This window comes from Bombyx mori, chromosome 11, assembly GCF_030269925.1.
Source record: "Bombyx mori chromosome 11, ASM3026992v2".
NCBI lineage: Eukaryota > Metazoa > Arthropoda > Insecta > Lepidoptera > Bombycidae > Bombyx > Bombyx mori.
The window spans coordinates 2,581,913-2,604,780 of record NC_085117.1 but is presented as its reverse complement, the minus strand read 5'-3'; the positions used below and the strand labels follow the sequence as shown (position 1 = coordinate 2,604,780).

The window sequence follows — 22,868 nt, the reverse complement described above, 5'->3', positions numbered from 1 at the left end:
AGGCGCCTTAGTAACAGAAATCGACATAATTACTTCAGTGCGCCGCGTAGGGCACCGGTGACCTACACCACAGTCAAAGGGTTAATCGTATTAATTGTATTTACGCTTTTGTGACACTTAATATTGGACACTGTAAGCTGTGCGATCGGCAATAAAAAATATATAATAAAAAGTGTGTGTGTCCGCTCCGACGCACGACTGGAGTTTACTGGATATAAAAAATTAAACGAAACAATACGAGAAATAGTTCTATATTACGACAACACGATACACTACAGATTATTAACAAATTAACGAGACACAAAACAAACGACTAACAAATATATGAAAATACAATAATGAGAGAAACGCGCGATCAGTACGAGGCTTTGTGGCGGACTGCCGGCGCAGCAGCCCGGCGTCACCTGCGATAACGCGGCCGCGCGTTGGCTCCTGATTGGCGCGCGCACGCATCACGCAATCAGGAGCCAATCAGGCGCATAACGCATTTCGTGTGACATGCTAGTACGATTTTGGTCCCCATAATTTTCATACCCCGGGCCTATATATGTAAATCGATTCTAAAGGAGTAAACTCCAATAAAGTTGTTCAGACAGAAAATCGAATATTCAAATTATTTATTATAGATATATATATCGAGGGGTGAAAATCTATTTGGTTTTATCGAAATTTCCTTAAATACGGGACATTTAACTTTGTAATTAAAGGTTGCATTTTTATTTGGTATCACAACAGTTCGAAGTTCTTAATTAGAACTTCAATTAAGTTTACTCCATTCGAGAATATCTGAAGTTTTTTTTGTTAATATCTAACAAAAAAAACTTCAGATATTCTTTATTTCTTTCTTTTCAATTATTTTCAACTAACATCAATTATCTCATAGTCATATGTCATATTAATATCAAATATCAATTAGGTTGACTCCAGTCAAATAGCTTAAGAAGATTTTTGTTATGATATATTTCCAAAAGTTTAAAAGCTTTCAATGAGTCTCCTGTAAAGTTGCAAAAAGTCGCTTAAATGAGACAGCTTTTGGATATACATCTATATATATATATATATATATATATATAAAAGAAAGTCGTGTTAGTTACACTATTTATAACTCAAGAACGGCTGAACTGATTTGGCTGAAAATTGGTGAGGAGGTAGCTTAGAACCAGGAGAAGGACATAGGATACTTTTTATCACGTTCCCATGGGACGTGACGTAGCAAAACGCAACTGATATGGAATAACAAAACGCAACTGACAGCTAAACATAATATATTCTATGGTTAATTTTAGTAGAATTTTGAAGTTGACCGGTTGATGTGTTTGAAACAAACCGTGTGGCGGAACAAAGTTCTCTAGGTCCACTAGTATATTATTAACGATTGTTTCGCCACTTAAAGTGGAGGGTGAGAACTATGGCGCAAATAAAAACAAAAACAAAAAGAAAAAAAAATAAACTTTATTTGATCGTAATTAATTACAAAAATAGTTTTTTCTGCACATTTTATTTTATATACATTGAGAAATTCCGAATTAACACACAACCGCCTTGACAAGAAATTCAGGTAACTTAATTTTTTATTTTTGACGTTCCATTAAAAAAAATGGCGCGAAGTTTGACAGATGTCAAATCAAACTGAGGTATTATCTGTACACCGGATGTTTATGATTTCGGTAGGTCTAATAATGTCTCCCGCTTCTTGGACGAACTATTAAAGAACCCAAAGTACTTCATACCGCTATTATAAATTCATTAAAAACATAGTGATTTCAATATAAATATTGTGAAATGAAGTGATGAAGAAACAGAAATAATGATCTGGCTTAAAGGACTTTGTTTCTAAGCCAGTCAAATTTATTAAAAAAAATGATTTCGGTAGGTACATAGATATTTTTTAATTGAACTCGACTTCTTTAAGCGAGAACCGTCGATAGATCGACTCTGTTTTAATGCGTATAGAGTACGGAGCGTCGGAATACCGACTATTGCGCACTTCGATTATAGGTATTACGTATAGTCCTGTTCGGATGTTCGGACGTTTTTAATAAGTCAATAACACTTACAAATAACCATTTAAAATTGTAATTACTGTGAATTTAGCATTGATTTTTGTAATTTTTGTTAAAGGTAGATTTAAAAAAAACCCTTTATCAATTTCTGGAAAATATGTGAAAATAAGCTCAGTACTAAAAAAGTTAATATTAAATCTCACAGAGATCTCACCGATTGAAGAATTCAAGAGTAACAACTTTACCACTACACATTTCACGACGTGAATTTTCGCACATACAGACCCATTTCACAATTCTATATTTAAAAAAAAAAACTTTTTTGACAGCTTCAAATTGTTTTTAAGAACTAAGATCTCGGACCAAATACTGGTCATAACGTAAAATATTAGTAGATATACACGAATTTAAAAGCTAAAGTTTACTATTCATATATCTACCGTAAGATTTTCGTTTGTAACAACAGATTAGCCACGTATGACGTCATATACGTCGCAACATGATCTCTGAGGACATGAGTGGATGAAGGGGTATGATGCAATTTGTAAATTTTTGAGAAAACCGGCAACAAAGTTTTGTTACTTTTATTTATTTATTTTTATTGCCTAGATGGGTGGACGATTTCACAGCCCACCTGGTGTTAAGTGGTTACTGGAGCCAATAGACATCTACAACGTAAATGCGCCACCCATCTTAAGATATAAATTCTAAGGTCTCAGTATAGTTACAACGGCTGCCCCACCCTTCAAACCGAAACTCATTACTGCTTCACGGCAGAAATAGGCAGGGCGGTGGTACCTACCCGCGCGGACTCAAAAGAGGTCCTACCACCAGTAAAAAGGTGCACTTTGCACTTTATCTTTCGTCACATGCGATTTCTAAAAATAGCCTTTAGAGCCGAAGTTTTAAGGTCTAATATGCTCTAACATACGCTTTCATTCAACGTAAAAACTCAAAAATCTTAAAAACTGTACTTAACCCCTCATCCACTAATGTCTTCAATTATTATTAGATTTTATTGGGCGATTTAAAAAGATATATCATTGATTAATCACAAAAAATATTGATGAATTAAAAAATCCATTATAATGAGCAGTTAGATTGTCTTTATTGACAGTGTCGGGTTGTAGGTCTGCGTTATGTATTGACAATTGTCAATATATTAATATTTACGGGTGCGAATTAATCTTAGAGAGCCTGTATAAATTTACTGGGGAATTTAGGTTTTTTTTTTTGTTTCAATTCACACTTTTCAAATTATATTGCAAATTGAAATACAGTTCTCCAATAGCCAGGTTATATTCGCTGCTTAAGAGACCTCATCGAGAGCTCTTGAGGTCTCAAGAGAAGTCTCAAGCGAATCTCCATGATGGATCACGGTGGTATATATAAGACCTCGCCTTAAAAATATATAAAAATGTTTAATATAAAATACTTACTAAATTATGATATGCTCAAAAATTATTGTAAAAATGACAAAGTGTGAAACAAGGTTAATTTACGTTCATTGCGTTATTCTGACATTGTTAATAACATTAACAGATTTTCTAACAGCGTCAATGTCACATGTTATTGACAGTGATATTGTATTTTTAGAATTTTGATCATCGATTTTCACTTTCATTTCTTATGCTCTGTTATTCAAAGACAATTGTTTAATATAATTACAGATATTTTAACCGATTCAAAGCGGTTTTTGAATGTAAAAAAAAATGCTTACAGTTATTCCTTAACATACAGAAACTTGTGATATTCTATAAGTATCAAAAAATAAAACTTGATTGACTTAAAATATGTTTTCTTTAAAACTTGGAATTGGAACTTTTTCCAATTTTGATGGAATTGACAAAGCTAATTTCGCTTTGTACGCACAAAAGTTGATGCGAATTAACGATTATAATTGACCAGCTACGTCGAGAGATGTCGCTGGTACCGAAACGCATTTCGGTTCCTTTCCTGGCCGATAGATGGCGCTGTTAACAACTTTTTAGTCTCAAATTCCTACAAGGCACAACGAATTTTTTAATTGCGATTTTTCCTCGTGACGTCAGCTTCCTCAACGGCATTTCTTGAAGAAGTCCAGTATCTCGGGTGGATAGTTCTGTCTTGTTGTCGATTTGGCGGCCGAACGTGCATAATCGAAAGGCGAGACGAAGCTGCGAAGGAAAATCACAGTTTACTTCCTCCCGATCCACTAACGGTGCTTCTAGGTACCTCAAGCACCGGACATCGTTCTCGTCGAACCCGTCGCTTGCGGCGAAGGGCTCGATGATTAAATCAACCCACAAACGCAGCCCACTGAGTTTCTCGCCGGATCTTGTCAATGGGTCGCGTTTACGATCCATTGGTAGATTTTGCGAAGCACTGCTCTAGCTAGGGCTAGCAAGGTCGTCAGGTTAGAACCCCGTGAGCTCATTTACTTGTTAGGATTAGGCTGAAATGGTTTCTCAAGGCTATCAGCTAAAGTAGGAAAAAGAAAAAACTTACTGGCGGATCAGACTAGCTCGGCTATAGCTAGCAACACGAAGACATCGACATAATAATAATATATAAACTCCGATTATTTAAAAAAATATTACACGTTTCAAATATTGGTCTTTCAGCCCATAGAAGTGTACTACTGGACATAGGGCTCCACTAAGCCTCGCCGCAACGATAAGTCTTGTGCTACCTGCATCCAGCAAACCAGCAAAGCATGAGCTTATGCCCGGGCTGAAAGACTTGCCCTGAGACCGCCACCCTAAGGGGACGCTAGGAGATTTAACCCCAGGAGATTTATGTCGGAAGGAGTTTCCGTACGCACCTCCTATTGCGCAGATACGCGAGGTTCTTCCACGACTTCCTGTCCACGGTTTTGAATAGTAACAGCACCAGATGGAGGTCGCAGTTGATCGAGTTGACTGCTAGATGTATCGGTGTATCGCCGCCTTTGGAGTCCTGGAAACAAAAGAAAGCCGATATTAACGCAAAGAACCTTCTAGATTTGTTTTTGTATTCGAATCGAAGCGAGGACTTACGCCTTGCTGCAGATCAGCTCCGGAATGTTCTAGGAGCACGTGGGTGACGTGTATGCGGGGAGACTGTTTGCTGTGCAGGGAACAGCTGAGATGGAGAGCAGCTTGACCTGTTCGAGGATATAAGGTGGTTAATTATGGAGCTTGAGGATCTCTTGTTACTCTTGATGTAGGAGTTTCTGTTGAAGTTGGATGTCGTTCTAGGCTCAAATCCATTGGAAAGTGTGGTTTTTTTGAAGACTCTTTTTCTTTATTACCTATGTTAGTAGGTTCAAGGGGTTGGCCTAACTTCTAACACCTATCAAGAGCAATGCTTAGCTGAATCTACCACCGACTCGGAATCGCGACCCACTGAGAAGATCCGGCGAGAAACTCAGTGGGCTGTGTCCGTGGGTTAATTTACTCGCCGAGCATTCGTCGCGAGCGACGGGTTCGATAACGATGACCGATACCAAATCCCGTATTCATAGATGGCGTTACTATACTCACGGGTTTTCGGCCCCCTACTAATAGATGGCGTTACTCACCATCGCAATTAACGTGATTGACGTTGAATAGCGGCGGCTGTTCGCGATATTCGTTTCTCGTTATCTCGCTGAGCACCAGAGCGTAGGCGTCGCCGGCGCGGGCGCAAGCCGTGACCAGAGTGTCGCCTTGTGCGTCCACCTTCCGGAAAACATAAAAATGTGCATATTATTGTTGGATTACTAAGAATTAAACGTATGGAAAGAGCGTAGGACGGATCGTTAAGATGTGAGTGAGAGAAAACGGTGAGAAAGGGAAAAGAGAATGACAGAGAAAAGGAAGATGACAAAATAAAAGTTGTCAGTTGATTTTTTATTATTATAATAAAGAAGATCTTAGTAAGCGATCGTTAGGTCTGTCGTGCTGTATGGATCTGAATGTTGGGAGACGATAGTAAAGCATGAACAAGGAATGAATGCGGCAGAGACGCGAATGTTAAGATGGATTTGTGGAGTGACAATAATGGACAGGATAAGGAATGAATATATCAGAGAAGAAATGTGAAAGTAGCCCCCGGTGATTGATAAAATAAAGGTTAGCGTGGTATGGACATGTGATGCGTAGAGAGAAGATGCCTGTGACTAGGAGATGTATGGAAATGGTAGTGCAAGGTAGAGGGGGAAGAGGTCGACCGAAGAAGACATGGATGGAGTGTGTGAATGGCGATATAAGAGAGAGGGGAGTGAGCGTTGAGATGACGGCTGATAGAAGAGAATGGAATAGAAAAATTCGCTGTGCCAACCACACCTAGTGGGATGAGGTGGAGAAAAAGAAAAAGAAGAGTGAGCGTTGAGATGACGGCTGATAGAAGAGAATGGAATAGAAAAATTCGCTGTGCCAACCACACCTAGTGGGATGAGGTGGAGAAAAAGAAAAAGAAGATTTTAGAAAAGAAGAATAAAAGTGTGCAATTAGCAGTGAAATAGTTTTATTTTATGCGCCACGATCCTAATTCTAAATTATTAGAAAATTTCCGGTCACGAAGCTTGAATGTGACCCCGGTTATGGAATTGGACCTTACGTTTCGAGGTCAATATTATTAATATTTGTATATCATATGTTTACGAAGTACCGGTGGCGACATCTAGTTAAGTAATGTAAACTGTATATATGTATGTATGTAATTATCTTTTATTAGTGGTTCCTGAGTAGTTGAAATAAGACTATAGATACTTTTTTAATTTGACCAGACTTTAAACAATAACAAGTTTGACATTAAGCAAAGAGTATATTATTATTCTTCTTCTCAGTCGTATGCACTCTTGGCAGAGTGGTCGTGGTCATCACTTGGGTTGGTGGTGCGCTTCACCAGACGTCGCCATTCCTCGCGTATTATTATGTGTTGTGTCAAATACATGGTAGTGTGTGTAATGTTTTATTTTATTGATTCAATGTAATATTTAAGCATATTCAAAAAAAAATAATTAGCATTGTGCACTCCTTCTCTATATTCTCTATAAGTGTGGGAAATTTTATACTCCTCCGTCCGCGCAATTTTTTTTTTTTCTTCACGTATTCATGTATAGTTAGTTGGTCGATCATTAGGACGCAATGAGCCCACTGCACACACAGATGCTCACTAGGATGATGTACAAAAAAACATACATACCTCCGTGAATATGCAGTCCTTTCCAGCATACAGTTCAGGGTTCGACTTCAAGCTTGTTCGTATTGCCTGAACAACGCAGCGAGTCAGGAACGGACGGTGAGAACAGCGGAGAACAGCTGACTTCAGTAAGCTAAGACCTGGGAGGCGAGATTAAGATCACATTTAAAAAAAATATGGACATGTTTTGTAAGCGCGCAATGCGAAGCGAAATTTTTGAAGTGAAACTTCTTTAGGTGCATGAGGGTAAACTTTTTACAGAACGTCACGCAGGTATGCAACGGAAGTGACGTCAAACTACTATTGAAATTAAGTACTTGTCAAATGTCAGTAGTAGTAGTTGTTGTATTTTTCCAACTGGAAAAGCAAATGTATAATACCGATCAATGTACCATACAGCCTAATATTTTATAATTTTTTTGTGAAAAACGTTAATAGGAATTGAAATGAAATGAAAAGAATTTGGAACATTAATCAAATAGCATGAAATTAAATTAGTCAATTCAATTGGCAAAATATTAGTTCATTTACAATTTAGAAATCTAAACATAATGTGACTGTCAACACTGAGGTTTGAGATTGACATTTGACAGACTTTTGCCGGGAACATATCTTCCTTTTTCCCTTCCTCTAAGTCTCGGAAATCTAAAGTTTTAGATTTGTATAAATATAAGCAAGACTTATAAATTAGTTCGCCAAAAAAGTTTCACTTCTGACATGTGTACTTTGTACGCACGCACTTTTTTTTTTATTGTGCTACATTGCGGATTTTTTGAAGTGAAACTTCTTTAGAATCGTTGTGATTTCAAACTCTATGAAACGAAAAAATAAGTCCATAGAGACACAAACACATAAATGTATAGGGTTCAGCCGGCGAGAGAATGAGATAGAACACATTAGACGTTTTCAGTAGTGTTTTTTGAACACAGCGGCATCTATGAGATTTTTTAATACTAACGTCTGTATGAAACCTCTTGTAGTGAGAGTTCGCTCTTAGCGATAAGACCGCCAATTGTATGTTTTTTTTTGGTGTACAATAAAGAATACTCTCCCCCTCTCTCTCTCTCTGTCTTTTTCTCTCTCTCATGTTTTGTAAACGCGCAATTTTAAGCAATTTTTTTTATCGTGCTACCTATGTTTAGGAATGAGCCTTAATGATGAGCTTCCAAAAGCCACGGTATAGCTTACCAAAGTCGTCAGCGAACAACGCAGGCTTCTGTGCCAGTACCCTCTCGCATATGAGACCGAAGAGGGAATACTGGAGATCCTCGTCGTCTCCGCTCTTCGATAAGCTCAGCAAGATATGATGCATCACACTGGAAAATTGAACGTCATATTGTGGGTAAATGAAAGAAACAATAGGAGAATATAAATTATCTATTTGGAATTAGGCAGTATTTCAATAAAAGTCTAAGCAGATTACTTTATAAGACACAATATTAGCTCAGAAGTGACATTAGTCTATATTCGCGTAGATAACACAGTCCGGACCAAAGCGTTTACAAGTATATAACTACTTTATAAATTTATTTATTCGACATTATCATTCATAACATTATTCTTAACAAACATGTATTGGATCATATTAAGGACACGATTGAGAGCGATTTGCCTTAAACACGTCATTTCGGATCCTCCCGATCCATTAACGGTGCTTTTAGGTACATCAAGCACCAGTCACCGTCGTCGCCGAACCCGTCGCTTGCGACGAAGGGCTCGGCGAGTGAATTAACCCATGGACACAGCCCACTGAGTTTCTCGCCGCATCTTTTCAGTGGGTCGCGTTTCCGATCCGGTGGTGGGTTCTGCGAAGCACTGACCTTTCTAGGGGCAGTGTTCACGCTTTTATGAGTCAGTGACTCTTCTATGAGACAATCGTTGTTTATTTCGAACATACCAGAACACATCTCGACGAGAATAATAATTAAGTATACATACACAAAAAAAGCAAAATTAATAAATAAAAATATTGAACAAACTCACCCATAACAGGTTTTCAAATTCATCTGAGTGACTTCGACGCAAATTTTCCTCCTCAGCTCGGCGTTCAATTTCAACAGATGCTCCTGCAGAATTTCCTTGCAGGACTTCCTCATGATCTCACAGCATTCCATCTTGGAGAAACCCGCCGCTATTTCCTTTTGCAGGTCCTTGAACTGCTTCATCTTCATCGAGCAAATCGATGTTGATCTCTCCCTGGTCTTGTCCGTCTCGTTGGGACATTCCTCGTAGCTCGTCAGGTCCTGGTACTTCTCGTAATCGCTGCAGTAAACCGGCGATAGTTCCGGAGAGAGCGTGTAATCTGAATTCGACGGGTAGTAAGAAGTTTGCGACTCAGATATCGGGCTAGGCACGTTCTCCGACCTTGGCGGCGTCGGGAATATATTCGATGCGGGACTCAGGTCCTTCATGTGGTCCAGATTCAGGATCGACGTTACGTCGACGCTGTCTTCGTAGTTCAGGTGATTAGCGCACGAGAACTCTTCGATTGGATTCGCTTCTGGCGTCGAAGTCGGGACTATGGCGATAGGTTCGTAAAACTGCTGGTTCGCGGGGAAGAATTCTGACAGTATATCCGATTCTTTGCTGTGGTAGTCGCCGTCGATCATGTCCTGAACGTCTTCCCAGTAGCCCTGTTCTTGTTGCGAGGTCTGAGCGATTTCCTTGACGCTGTTCAAGGCTCGATCTACTTCAGAATAGTTGTCGGTCTGAATCGAATTGACTAAAACCTGTCCGCCGGTTAGGGTCTTCCTGTTTATCTGCTTTATCTGAAAGTCAATAAGTTTGGGAGTTTTGTTTTGTTTATTAATGACTTGCGAAGGCCGGCTACGCTCTGCTTCGATGGTGGAAAACAATTGTTTGTTAAGCCTTATACGCTGCATACGCTGATGGTGTTATGAGAGAACCTTCCCTTTTTGTAGCTTTGTTGGTGGACGAACTCACGACCCACCTGGAGTTAAGTGGTTACCGGAGCCCATAGACATCTACAACGTAAATGCCGCCACTCACCTTGAGACATGACTTTTAAGGTCTTCGTTTTTACAGTACAACGCCTTCTCCACCTTTCAAACCGAAATGCATTATTGTGCTTCACGGCAGAAATAGGCAGGGTGGTAGTGCGCACCCGTGCGGACTCACTTGAGGTCCTACCACTAGCAAAGTACAGACCATTGTACCAAGTTTGAACTGAACCGGATAAACACGTCGAGCACAAACAAAAACAAAAAACCTGCTAAATTCATTATTAGACTACATAAAATTATGCAGGTAAATGAATTAGCTAATCAACCTCCAATTTGACTTTAAATCGAACGAGCCTTATTGGAACGCAAAATAATTGCTACCATAAGGAAAATCGCCACGAAAACCAGGGCTTAAAGGCATTACAAGATCTCAATCGGATCGTACCACAGTTGTTTCACCCTTACATGACGAACTGATGAGTAAGTACTTCACGATAGAACTAAACAGATTTTTACGTCCTACCACAAATTCTTCTCTAAAATGTCTAATAAAGATTGCCGTTGGCTGCCTTTTCCTTCACCGAATTCTTCTAAAGCAAGTCATCCACGATTTTGATGCGGTTTTCACAAGTGGAAAGATCGATAAACCAGGAAGATTTGTGTATATAGTTTGTAAGTCTTTTGGAAAGGGCTAAACTATGACGATGTCACATCAAAAGGACTGTTCTCGTACGTTAAAGGGCTAATGCTGTGGCTAGAAATATTGGGAAATGGCGTATGGCATACTCCGGAGAACTAGTTGAAGATATGAAGGGTTTGAGTGACAGTTCTTGACTTGTTTTTTTAATGCATTAGGCGGATAGACTTGCTCATGGTTCAGCTGGTGTACAGTGGTTAGTGGATCCCAATGATGCCGCTCCCCAGCTTGAGACGTGAGTTCTAAATCTCAATTAGTTCTAAGTAGAAAGGCTGCCCAACCTTTCAAACCGAAACGCATTACTGCTTCACGGCAGAAATAGACAAGGTGGTGGTAACTACCATTGCGAACTCACGAGACGTTCTAACACCACGAATCATGTCATCATAGAATACATGTTGAAGATTGGGCTTTCTACCAACGATTCCAAGTCTTGAATTGGATTTTTTTTTTAAATTGGTTTTAAACAGCTACTTCCTGGCGATTTTAAAACGCCAACGTTTTTAACAAGGTTTTTTTATCGTACAGCTTACCATAAAGCAAGCAAATATAGAGCCATATTCGCAACGTTATACAATTTTTAGTTCGTTACAAAAAGAAACTTGGTTAAAGCCTTTTCAAAGGTCAATAGTCAAAGCGTGTAATTGCATTTCGATTTATAGTAAATAAACTTTTCGCGTCCTACTCCTTTGCGTCCTTCAAAAGCTGTAACGGTGTTTTGGTTGTGCAAAAATAAAGAGACTCGTTCTTCAAGGCTTCTCATCATCAACGGTACTAACTTTAGATTCTCTTCAAGCGCGTCTATAAATATTCATGCTGAACACAGGTTTTCCCGTGCGCGCTTGGCAAAATATTTGATATTCAATTAGCGTTGCGCGACCAGCCAACGCCCGGAGCGCTTGCTATATTCATAAGGACACTCAAGTAGATTACTTCAAATAGCGTTAATATGAGTTGATTCATTCCTTGTTTACGTTGAATGATAAGAAACACTGTGCTAAATTGATTGAGCAAAGACTCATAGTCTGGTCATAGGGAGGTTCTATATAAAAACCGAAAATATTGTCAGCGTGGCCGTCTAAGCGCCCGGTATACTGTCTCCAGTGATGCTGATGTTCATATTCCGCAGACTAGTACAATTTTTTAAGTGATAACTTCTTATGAGAGGGTAAGACGCTTCGTTACGTAACGCGTTACGGGGCCAATCTACCTGGTTTTCGGTCCGAAGAGTGGGGCAACCGAATTACTGTAAAAACTGAGATCTTAGAACCCATGTCGCGGGTTGGGTGGCGACATTTACATTGTAGATATGTATGTGCTCCGGTATCAGTTAACGCCAGGTGGGCCGTGAATTCGTTCACCCATCTAAGCAATAAATAAAAACTAAAACTATATATATTCTAATCTTGGGATGGATAGCTGCATTAAAAAAATTAGATTTAAGCTCACCTGTCTGTAAAAGTCTTCGGCATCATAAGGCTTCGCCACGCGGCAATATACTTTCTCTTTCGGCGGTTTCCTAGCGAGGACCACAATCTGTTTCTTCTTTTCTCCACTTTTAACTTCGTCTTTCTCGATCTTCAAACATTTTAAACCTTCAACGACCTCTTTTGTGTCAACGAAACCGCTGTCTTCAGAGGAATGCGAGTCGACCCTTTCGCTTCTCCTGTCTTCTTCTATTGATTTGAAACAGAAGAACTCCGATTCATCGTCTTCTTCTTCTTTTCGCGTGTTCTCTTTCGCAATCTCTAGCTTCTGCAGGTTCTCCAGTATCTTCTCAACGGGATTCGGTTTGTCTTCGTTCTGTGCTTGCACATTTTTATTTTCAGTCTGCTTCTCTTTCTCGTTCTTGCATTTATCTTTTTTCTTGTCTTTAAAGAAGGACAGCGAAGATATGATACGTTTTGTCAATGACTTACGTTCTGTTTCCGACATTGTCGTTGGGCTGGCGGTCGTTAGGTCGGCGCTTACCATAATTTCCCGGTTTTCCGTGCTGATTCAGAATGAGTCGAACATTCTGGAACAAAGACAAAATAACGCTTTATAAAATCGATTGGTATCGTATGAGCAAAACGTGTGTCATTTGAGAGGTCCTTGATGAAGTTTACTTTAATGCTAGTTCAATAGATTATCTCAAGTAGCTTGCGTATAGGATGAAATGTGTGCATAGCTCTTTCCCGTAAACACAACCCAAGTTTCTCGCCGTATCTTCCCAGCGGCTCGCAATTCTGACCCGCTGGTAGATTTTACGAAGAACTGCCCTTGCTAGGAGCTAGTGATATAAATTCTCTCAGGTTGAGCCCGTGAGCTCACCATTGGTCCGCGTGAAGTTGGAATAGCCCCTTAGGCTACCAATGATTGGGTGCAAAAAAAAACACGAAAGTGTCCAATGTGAACTACATACAGTCTTTGGTTTATTAATTACCAGATATACCTTGAGTGCGTTTGTAAATAGCGTCTTAAAAGAACATTTATAACGCCCAAGTATGGCGAATGTTAAGAAAGTCTGTTACACTGCTGAATACAAGCTCAATAACATTGAAGAAGTTGTCATGTAATAATGTTTTATCAGCTGATTTGCAGAGTCAATGACCTCGTGCGACGCGAGCGTTAGTTTGGCTTCATTACGCATTTTTACGAAATACCTTGCAAACGCTATAAGCATCATCGGTTTTTTCTATTACAGGAAAACAAGAGCATACCGCCTGATAGTTCATATTCGCAGTTGCTCAAGGACAACAGCAATGCCACTAACTACTATTGAGGACTCTTTCCACATATATTTTTTTGTTTGCCTTCCTATTTTTACTGGTGGTAGGACCTCTTGTGAGTCCACGCGGGTAGGTACCACCACCCTGTCTATCTCTGCCGTGAAGCAGTAATGCGTTTCGGTTTGAAGGGTGGGGCAGCCGTTGTACCTATACTTGAGACCTTAGAACTTGTATCTCAAGGTGGGTAGCGCATTTACGTTGTAGATGTCTATGGGCTCCAGTAACCACTTAACACCAGGTGGGCTCGTCCACCCATCTAAGCAATAAAATAAAAATGTTTCTTTAAAAATATTTCGATTCATTTTTCGTGGTGCTATCTATCTGTGATTCCAAACTTTCTAGTAATAGAAAGTATAGATAAGATAAGGACAAGATAATAAATATATGTTAAACAAAGATTAGTTCTATGAAATGATAAGAGGATTATAATTAATTGAAAGATCGTTGAAGTGGTGGCTTTATGGATACGGGCGTAAGTAGTAACCATGTGAAAGATGCGCCTTACTATACTGGTGCCCGAATCGCGTTGCCAAGCAACGCTTTTATTAGCCTGTTATGCATGTATGTTTGTTTGTGTTTAGCGGAATCTTTAAACGTCATTTTCACTCAATCGATAATTTGCACACGCATCAAGGATCTGTGACGATACAATAATTTCATAACTATTCAACGGTAGGCCGCGGCTTGGCTCTGCCTCTGGCATTGCTGAAGTCCATGGGCGACGATAACCACTCACTATCACATGGGCCGTATGCTCGTCTGTCTACAAGGACAATAAAAAAAATCGCTCTAATATTCTAACCGGTAGCGACAGCATAAAAAAGGATGAAATTAATTGTTAGTTCGTTAGTTTTTTGTTGTGTAAGCTTGTTTTTTTGTAAGTTTTTAATCCTTTCATTGCTGAGCTTATTTTTTCGCATATTTTGCTATTGCTAAAGGGTTTTCGAAAAACAAAGACCTCATAAAAAAACTTTAACTGAAAAATAAATACAAAAATCAATGCTTAATTCACAGCAACATAATTTTATTAACTTACTAGCCGTACTTGCCTGCTTCGTTGGACATTTAAAATTAACATTATTATTAATTGTCATTATTATTCCAACGCTAATATAAATATTAGCCTATCCATTAAGTACATGTATTTTCTACATGGATACCAAATTTCAAGTCAATCGGATGCACGGTTTAGTAATTATAAGGGAACATCCGTAAAACCACTGTAGATTTATCTATTAGTATAGATTAAAAACGTTATATGTGTGCGCTCTAAGTCCGTACAGGTCCGATTGCTAAGACCTATCAATCAAAATGCGCAATAGTCGATATTCCGCCTTTTTTCCCTACCTATTGCCGGCTATTCCAGTTACGCCCGGACGACGGGTAGGTGTACTCACGGACTCAACCTGAGAGAATTTGCTAACACTAGCCCTAGCAAGAGTAGTGCTTCGCAGAATCTACCGCCGGATCGGAAACGCGACCCACTGAGAAGATCTCCAAAGAAGCTTGTTTCGCGCTCTCGCTCGCACGCTCAGGCTCTGGAGGAACGTGACACTTTTTCGTGCGTGCAGCCGGAGTTCGATTTATAAGACGTCATGTCAGAGTCGCATTCCAGCGTAATAAGCAGTGCAGTAGCTTTTGTACATTTCAATCAAAACTTCTAATTCATATCGTACGTGGCGGGAATCAATTCACGAAGACCGGTAACCGCTTAACACCAGATGGGCCGTGAACTCGTGCACCTATTAACGCAATTTCAAAAACATGATTTGCGTTCTATCTACCCGATTCATTGTTGACAATTCAAAAGGCATCCTTGACATGAAGGTTATCGGCAGATAATTCTGTGCACAATAAAAGTGAGTAATACACAGTGTAGATAAATTCAATAATAAAAGTATGTACCTATATTAAAATTTGTTTGTTGATAGGGAGAGATATTTTTGTTAATTTTTTTGGAAGTTCACGCGCAAACCGGCTCACCTTGAGATATTAGGCCGAATATTTTCGGCCTAATATTTTATGTTTCACGCACTTAATTTGATATTCAATCTAAATTTTTTTATGTAATTTTATGTTTCATGTAAACAAACATGACGGGCGTCGCGTGACGTCAGTTTTTTTTTACAAAAACATAAAATAAAGACCTGTGGAGGCACATACGAGCATTCTTATGCACGTAAGCATAGAACACATATTTAAATGCAGATCACGTTTTTCACATATCACGCGCAATTGGCCAGCGTCCAAAACAAAATCTTTACATCTATAGTTGAAAATTTTTAATGCCAATAAAGACAAAAAAAATGCGACAAAATTAGCCGCATTTAGGCAAAGCAGCCTGGGTCTTCAGCATTTTGAGGGAGAATGAGCATTGCTGATCATACGAGACTCACAGCCATCATTAGGAACTGATAGTCCATTGATTGGGTTATAACTCCGGTCCACTTTGAAAACGGAGACTGCATTTTTACGACACTCTCAAGCCCATTGAGCCCGTTAGCTTAAGGATGTTTCAGATCAAAAAGTGTACGAATGGACTTAGAGTTCTGGGTTATGTAATAAGTTCCTTATAATCAAAAGATATCGTTGAATCAAAATTAAAATATTTTCAGTAAAAATCCATGTTGAACAGTTAATGAATTGTTATATATTCAAATTCAAATTCAAAATCATTTATTTCAACTTAGATGTCAGTATGACACACTTGTTGAATGTCAAAATATAAATAGCAATGTTAACTCTACCACCGGTTCCAAAAAAAGCCACAGTCCTGAGAAGAACCGGCGAAACAAACTCGGCGGGCTTTTCTTTTGTTTTTCCTCAAAATTTTTTTTTTTTTTTATAGATAAAAATATTTACAATAAAGGAAAAAAACAAGCCAAAAAATACAATAAAAAAAAAAATATAATAATGAAAAATGAAAAGGCCAGGAGCGAACGCCGAATTTTGTCACAGTATCTAACTAGCTAGCACACACACCCGATAGGCAGACAGAGAGCACAGAGAGAGATAGATATAGACGCATAAAGGGGGCATAACGTTTTTTTGTTACGTGACGTGAAATTATACGCATCACGGGTTAAGAAGCTTCGTTCCAACTACATTTTTAGAGTTCCAGCTGGTCATCCCAACGCTTATCCCTACTGTAATCCTGGGGAATTTCAGAATGATATAATCAAAGCCGAAGCCCGGATACTTTTTAGCTAATGATCAGCTAGATAATGCTTGTTATCAACATATTAGTTTTCCAGAAATTAGTGGCCCCTGGTGGCCTAAAGGATAAGACGTCCGGTGCATTCGTATGTAGCGATGCACCGGTGTTCGAGTCCCGCAGGCGGGTACCAATTTTTCTAATGAAATACGTACTCAACAAATGTTCACGATTGACTTCCGCGGTGAAGGAATAACCTCGTGTAATAAAAACCAAACCCGCAAAATTGTAATTTGCGTAATCACTGGTGGTAGGACCTCTTGTGAATCCGCACGGGTAGGTACCACCACCCCGACTATTTCCGCCGTGAAACAGTAATGCGTTTCGGTTCAAAGGGTGGGGTAGCCGTTGTAACTATACTGAGACCTTAGAACTTATATCTCGAGGTGGGTGGCGCCTGAGACCTTAGAACTTATATCTCGAGGTGGGTAGCGCATTTATGTTGTAGATGTCTATGGGCTCCAGTTACCACTTAACACCAGGTGGGCTGTGAGCTCGTCCATCCATCTAAGCAATAAAAAAAAATAAAAAAAGTCGAAATTCGACTATAATTACTATTGAAATTATAGGTATGTACACTATTATGATTCTATTGTCAAAGACTATTATACTTCTATAATAACAGATTTCGCTAAGACCACATTAAAGACGAATAGGTATTAATAAAGATAAACAATATTTAATCTATTCTCAATCTGGTCACAGACTATAAGCAATAAGAAAAGTTTGACAATAAACAAATAGTATATGCATGCGTGTGTGTAATGTTTTTTTTATTAATTTAATGTATTTTTATGCATAATTTAAGAAAAATATTAACATTCTGCACTCCTCTATATTCTCTATAAGTGTGGGAACATACTCCTCCGTCGGCGCAATTTCCAAAGTTTTAGCTTCGTTTTTTTTTTTTATTGGTTACATGGGCGAACGAGCTTACAGCCCACCTGGTGTTAAGTGGTTACTGGAGCCCATAGACATCTACAACGTAAATGCGTCACCCACCTTGAGATATAAGTTCTAAGATCTCAGTATAGTTACAACGGCTGCCCTACCCTTCAGACCGAAACGCATTACTGCTTCACGGCAGAAATAGGCGGGGCAGTGGTACCTACCCGCGCGGACTCACAAGAGGTCCTGCCACCAGTAAAAATTTAAAGATATATAAATAGAATGATACAAAGTCTTTGAGGTGTTAGCGATTACGGTCGTCTTTCGAGCATTGGTCCGACGTTAGCTACATACGCATTAGTTGGGCCACGTCCTTACGGATCCATCAGATCCAATAACCTTTGCATTAGACGCCTTCAGCTCTAACACTAAGAGAGGCTTAGGGACCTCGGTAACCGTACTCGTCGAACTCGACAAAGAGTTCGCCGTGCAACCTAACCCATAAATCAGCTCGCTGAGTTTCTCGCCGGAATTTCTCAGCGGGTCGCGATTCCGATCCGGTAGTAGATTCATTCGCGAAGCAGCTACTCTTGAGCTGTTAGGTCTCCTTCGGAGGCGCTCGGGTAGCTGTTAGCAAATCCCACCTCTCCTGGCTGAGCCTTTGCTCGCCCACATGTCCTGGTGAAACTGGAAAGGCCTCCGAGCCACCAGTAATCTTTCAATCATAAAAAAAAAAGCATTAGTTGATCGATCCTTATTGGGTTTGTCTCGTAGGGGTAACAATACAAACAAACAAAAAATACTACAAATTTCCAGGAAAACTTTTTGCTGGGAGGAATGCGTAATAATACACATACATAATAATATGTTTGAATTAGCTGTTAACCGCGTATCCGTCCGCGCGGTTAAAAGAGAAGTGAAACGTATAAAAATTATATTATGCTTACTGTATTCATTATAATATAGAAAATTATAATTTGCGTAATTATTTGTGGTAGGATCTATTGTGAGCCCGCACGGGTAGGTACCACCGCCCTGCCTATTTCTGCCGTGAAGCAGTAAAGTGTTTCGGTTTGAAGGGTGAAGGGGAATAATATTAAAGACAATTTATTCTCAATTAGACTACAGATTAACTATAAACAAATAGTATGCATGCGTTTGTGTATCAAATACGTGGTAGTGTGTGTAATGTTTTTTTATTATTGATTTAATGTATTTTTTATGTATAATTATAAAAAAATATTAGCATTCTGCACTCCTTCTCTATACGTGTGGGAAATTTCATACTCCTCCGTCCGCGCAATTTTCATAAAAAAGGGGTACAAAGTTTTTGCTTCACGTATTAATATATAGATAATAATGTCTATCGGACGGACGAGTTGACGTTCGTTTTATACTATACTAGCGACCCGCCCTCGCTTCGAAGCTAGTCTAAAAAAAGCTAGCCTAAGCTACTCCTTATATCAGCAGCTACCTATCAGTGAAAGTCCAGTCCAAATCGGTCCAGCCGTTCCAGAGATTAGCTGGAACAAACAGACAGACAGACAGACACAGACAAAAATTGTAAAACATGTTATTTTGGTGTAAATCCCGTATATGTTCATATGCTTATATTAAAAAGCGGTTATTTCAATATTACGTACAGACACTCTAATTTTATTTATTTGTATAGATAGAATGGAAAAAAAATTAGGACGCAGTTACCAATTTTTTTGTTTGTAGTCCCTTTTTTTCTGGTACCGACAACGACCGACATCCGAACACCACCCACCTTGCCTGTTTCTCCACCTGCCGCACCCTTCGAATCTGCACGCACGAATTCTTCCGAGGGTTCACACTTGCGCGTTATATTTGCAATGTAATACGCCGTGATGTATCGAATCACGTGTAGAGTATCATTACAGAATAATATTATCTACCCCGTTAGTTTTAAGACGTATTTTTGAATGTTACCGAACGGTGAAAGGCGCGTATGGCCACAGTCGTGATTACGCTATTACATTTAATACTGATAGGGTTGTCAAAGTTTAAAATACAATACATACTATTTGGTTTAGGCGACATTATTGCAAATTTACAGGACAACCATTTGAAGTTTAAAATATTTGGAAAAAAATATCATAACAAAAAAATCTTCTTCAGCTATTTGAATGAAGGAAACTTAATTAAGTTTTAAATTAAAAACATCAAACTGTTGATACTCTAATCTATATATATATATATATAAATATAAATGAATTCCTGTTCTCTTTCGTCTTGCTAAAACTCGAGAACGGCTGAATCAATTTGACTAATTTTTGTCTTGAATTATTTGTGTAAGTCCAGAGAAGGTTTAAAAGGTAGATAAATATGAAAATGCTCGGAATTAAATAGACAAAATAATTTTTTTTCCTTAGATGTGGCCCCCGTCGGACGAATTGCTTTTGTTTGTTTTAGGTTTATTTTATACAAAAGTTTAGGTTTTTTATTTATCGATTGAGGCACTACGAAGTCTGCCGGGTCAGCTAGTCAACAATAAAACGCACCTTTAATTACAAAGATAAATGTCATGAATTAAGCGAAATATCCCCTTCGATATATTACAATGATATCAAATTAACAAAACCAATCAAATAAAAAAGATACATTTATTAAAAATAATTATTAAGAGTCAAAGAGTCAAATGAAGAAACATTTCCTGTCACTTTAATCGTATTTAAGTTATTGTTTTATGTATCTTTATTTATATGTATTTTTCATTTAATATTAGATATTTTTTTTAATGCTTAGTTTAAAAATCATGCTTTAATAGCTCTTATATTGTACACTATTCCCCTCTTATACATCGTATTTCTCTCTGATAATGGTTTGCTGGAAGAAAACTCATGAATGAGTTAAGCTCGCCTTTGTACATAGTATTTAGACATTCTTTAAATCTGTTTTTATTGTATTTTCTTTTTGTGTACAATAAGTATAAATAAAATAAAAAATAAATTATTAGTTGAATACATTTCAAATATTCCATTCAACTGATACTTACTTCGAACCAACCGTTATTATTATTATTATTATTATTATTATTTAGTCCGCAAGCGAACCATGGTGCAATGGTTCAACCAACAGTCATAACGGTCTGTTAATGCCTTCGGGATGCTGTTAGGGCTGACCCGGACCCGGCGAATCGGGGACGTGCACCTTTTCCGCATGGTCGTAAAGAAACAGTCGTCTCGCGCCCCGATAAATAATAATAAACCCCTTCAAATACTTTTATAGGGAATTTTTACTTAAGCAACAAAGCAGGGATTTTGTAGATTATGCCACATATTTAAATTTAGGTATTATTAGATATATTTTTTATATAAATATTAGTTTATATTATGATAGTTTTAGTAGTTTAGTTTATTATTTTATAGATTAGATTAGTTTATAGATTAAAATTTTACTGGTGGTAGAACGCACGGGTAGGTACCACCGCCCCGCCTATTTCTGCCGTGAAGCAATAATGCGTTTCGGTTTGAAGGCTGGGGCAGCCGTTGTAACTATACTGAGATCTTAGAACTTATATCTCAAGGTGTGTGGCGCATTTACGCTGTAAATGTCTATGGGCTCCAGTAACCACTTAACACCAGGTGGGCTGTGAGCTCGTCCACGCATCTAAGCAATAAAAAAAAAGAAAAATTACAGGCAGCGGCAGAATAACAGCGATAGTTTCAGCTATCGCAAAGCTGAGCCGCGGCCTTTTTATCTCCACTGTCAGTATAAAATTAATATATTGTAATATTGTTTAGATAGATTTAGAAATTTATGTCATACTAGAGGTCCCGCAGTAGTCGAAATTCGACTATAATTAATTGGAATTGTAAGTTTGTATACTACATATTATGATTGTATTTTGTACTTCTATAATCACAAACTTCGCCAAGACTACACTATAAAAATATATTAATAAAGACAAACAATTTTTAATCTATTCTCAATTTGACAACAGACGTCAAGAACAAAAGTTTGACAATAAATAGTATGCATGCGTGTGTAATGTTTTCTTTATTGATTTAATGTATCTTGTATGGATTATTTTAAATAAATATTACCATTGTGTACTTCTTCTCTACATTTTCTATAAGTGTGGAAAATTTCATACTCCTCCGTCCGCGCAATTTTCGTAAAAAGGGATACAAAGTTTTTGCTTCACGTATTAATATTGTCATATTAATTGAAAGGTTATTTGTATTGTGGAGTAAATAAATGTAATTATTATTATTATTATTTATATTTATGAGATTTAATTTCATTAAATAATGCATCGTGAGTTGTTATGGGAAACTACTGCTTCTGTCCCGTCGTGCGTTTCAGCTTGAAGGATGGGATCGGATAGGACAATTATAATTCGAATTATGTCTCAAGCTTGTTCTTCCCTACCTATACTAGTAACCTCGAGGGGTTATTCTAGATTCACCGAACTAGTAGGTGAGCTCACAGGGCTTAAACCGGGAGTGTTTCTAACACTGGCCCTAGCAAGAGCAGTGCTTCGCAGAATCTACCACCGGATCGGAAACGCGACCCACTGAGAAGATCCGGCGAGAAACTCAGTGGGCTGTGTCTATGGGTTAATTTACTCGTCGAGCCCTTCGTCGCAAGCGACGGGTTTGGCGAGGTCGGTGATCGGTGCTTGAGGTACCTAAAAGCATCGGTAATGGATCGGGAGGATCCGTAATGACATGTTTAGGGCAAACCCCAAGCTAATCGCTTTTCGATATCCATAAGTTTCCTGTAGTAACATATAGATGAGGCATTGACATAGGCAATACACAAAACAGATGTCTTGAAAATTATATATTTCACTACCATAACGGTATCTTGTGGTTAGATTGAGATGAGAGTGAAACACTACTTTCGACTACTTGACCGCAAACATAACTGAAAGCCGTCATGCGAGAAGGAACCATGATTTTTTCTTACTCTAATAAAAACACGCAACGTATCCTATTACGCCGCCCCTTACAAGAGATATGAAGTCAAAATTAAAATTCAAATAATATCACTACTGACAGATAACTAAACATAAACATTCTTGCTTCATTAAAAAAACGAACATTCGGAACAGAAAATTTTCACGTCACTTAATCCAATCTCCCAATCAATTCGTAACTACTGTTATTCTCCTAATATTCTTCTAATATTAATATAATAATAAGTGAAGCAAAAACT

General features: G+C 38.4%; 1 protein-coding gene across 1 annotated transcript in view; it reads right to left on the bottom strand.

Annotated features, from left to right (window-relative positions):
* Positions 1-1,432: 1,432 nt before the first annotated feature.
* LOC101740482 (uncharacterized) overlaps positions 1,433-22,868 on the bottom strand; it is a 53,414-nt gene continuing 31,978 nt past the window's right edge. Inside the window, exons 2-9 of the mRNA XM_004922186.5 lie at positions 12,258-12,825; positions 9,132-9,916; positions 8,337-8,464; positions 7,152-7,288; positions 5,545-5,683; positions 5,021-5,127; positions 4,807-4,940; positions 1,433-4,159 (exon numbers count right to left, since the gene is read on the bottom strand). Of these exons, the coding sequence (XP_004922243.2) occupies positions 4,060-4,159; positions 4,807-4,940; positions 5,021-5,127; positions 5,545-5,683; positions 7,152-7,288; positions 8,337-8,464; positions 9,132-9,916; positions 12,258-12,782 (2,055 nt within the window). The 5' untranslated portion in view covers positions 12,783-12,825 and the 3' untranslated portion in view covers positions 1,433-4,059. The remainder of the gene's footprint in view (positions 4,160-4,806; positions 4,941-5,020; positions 5,128-5,544; positions 5,684-7,151; positions 7,289-8,336; positions 8,465-9,131; positions 9,917-12,257; positions 12,826-22,868) is intronic.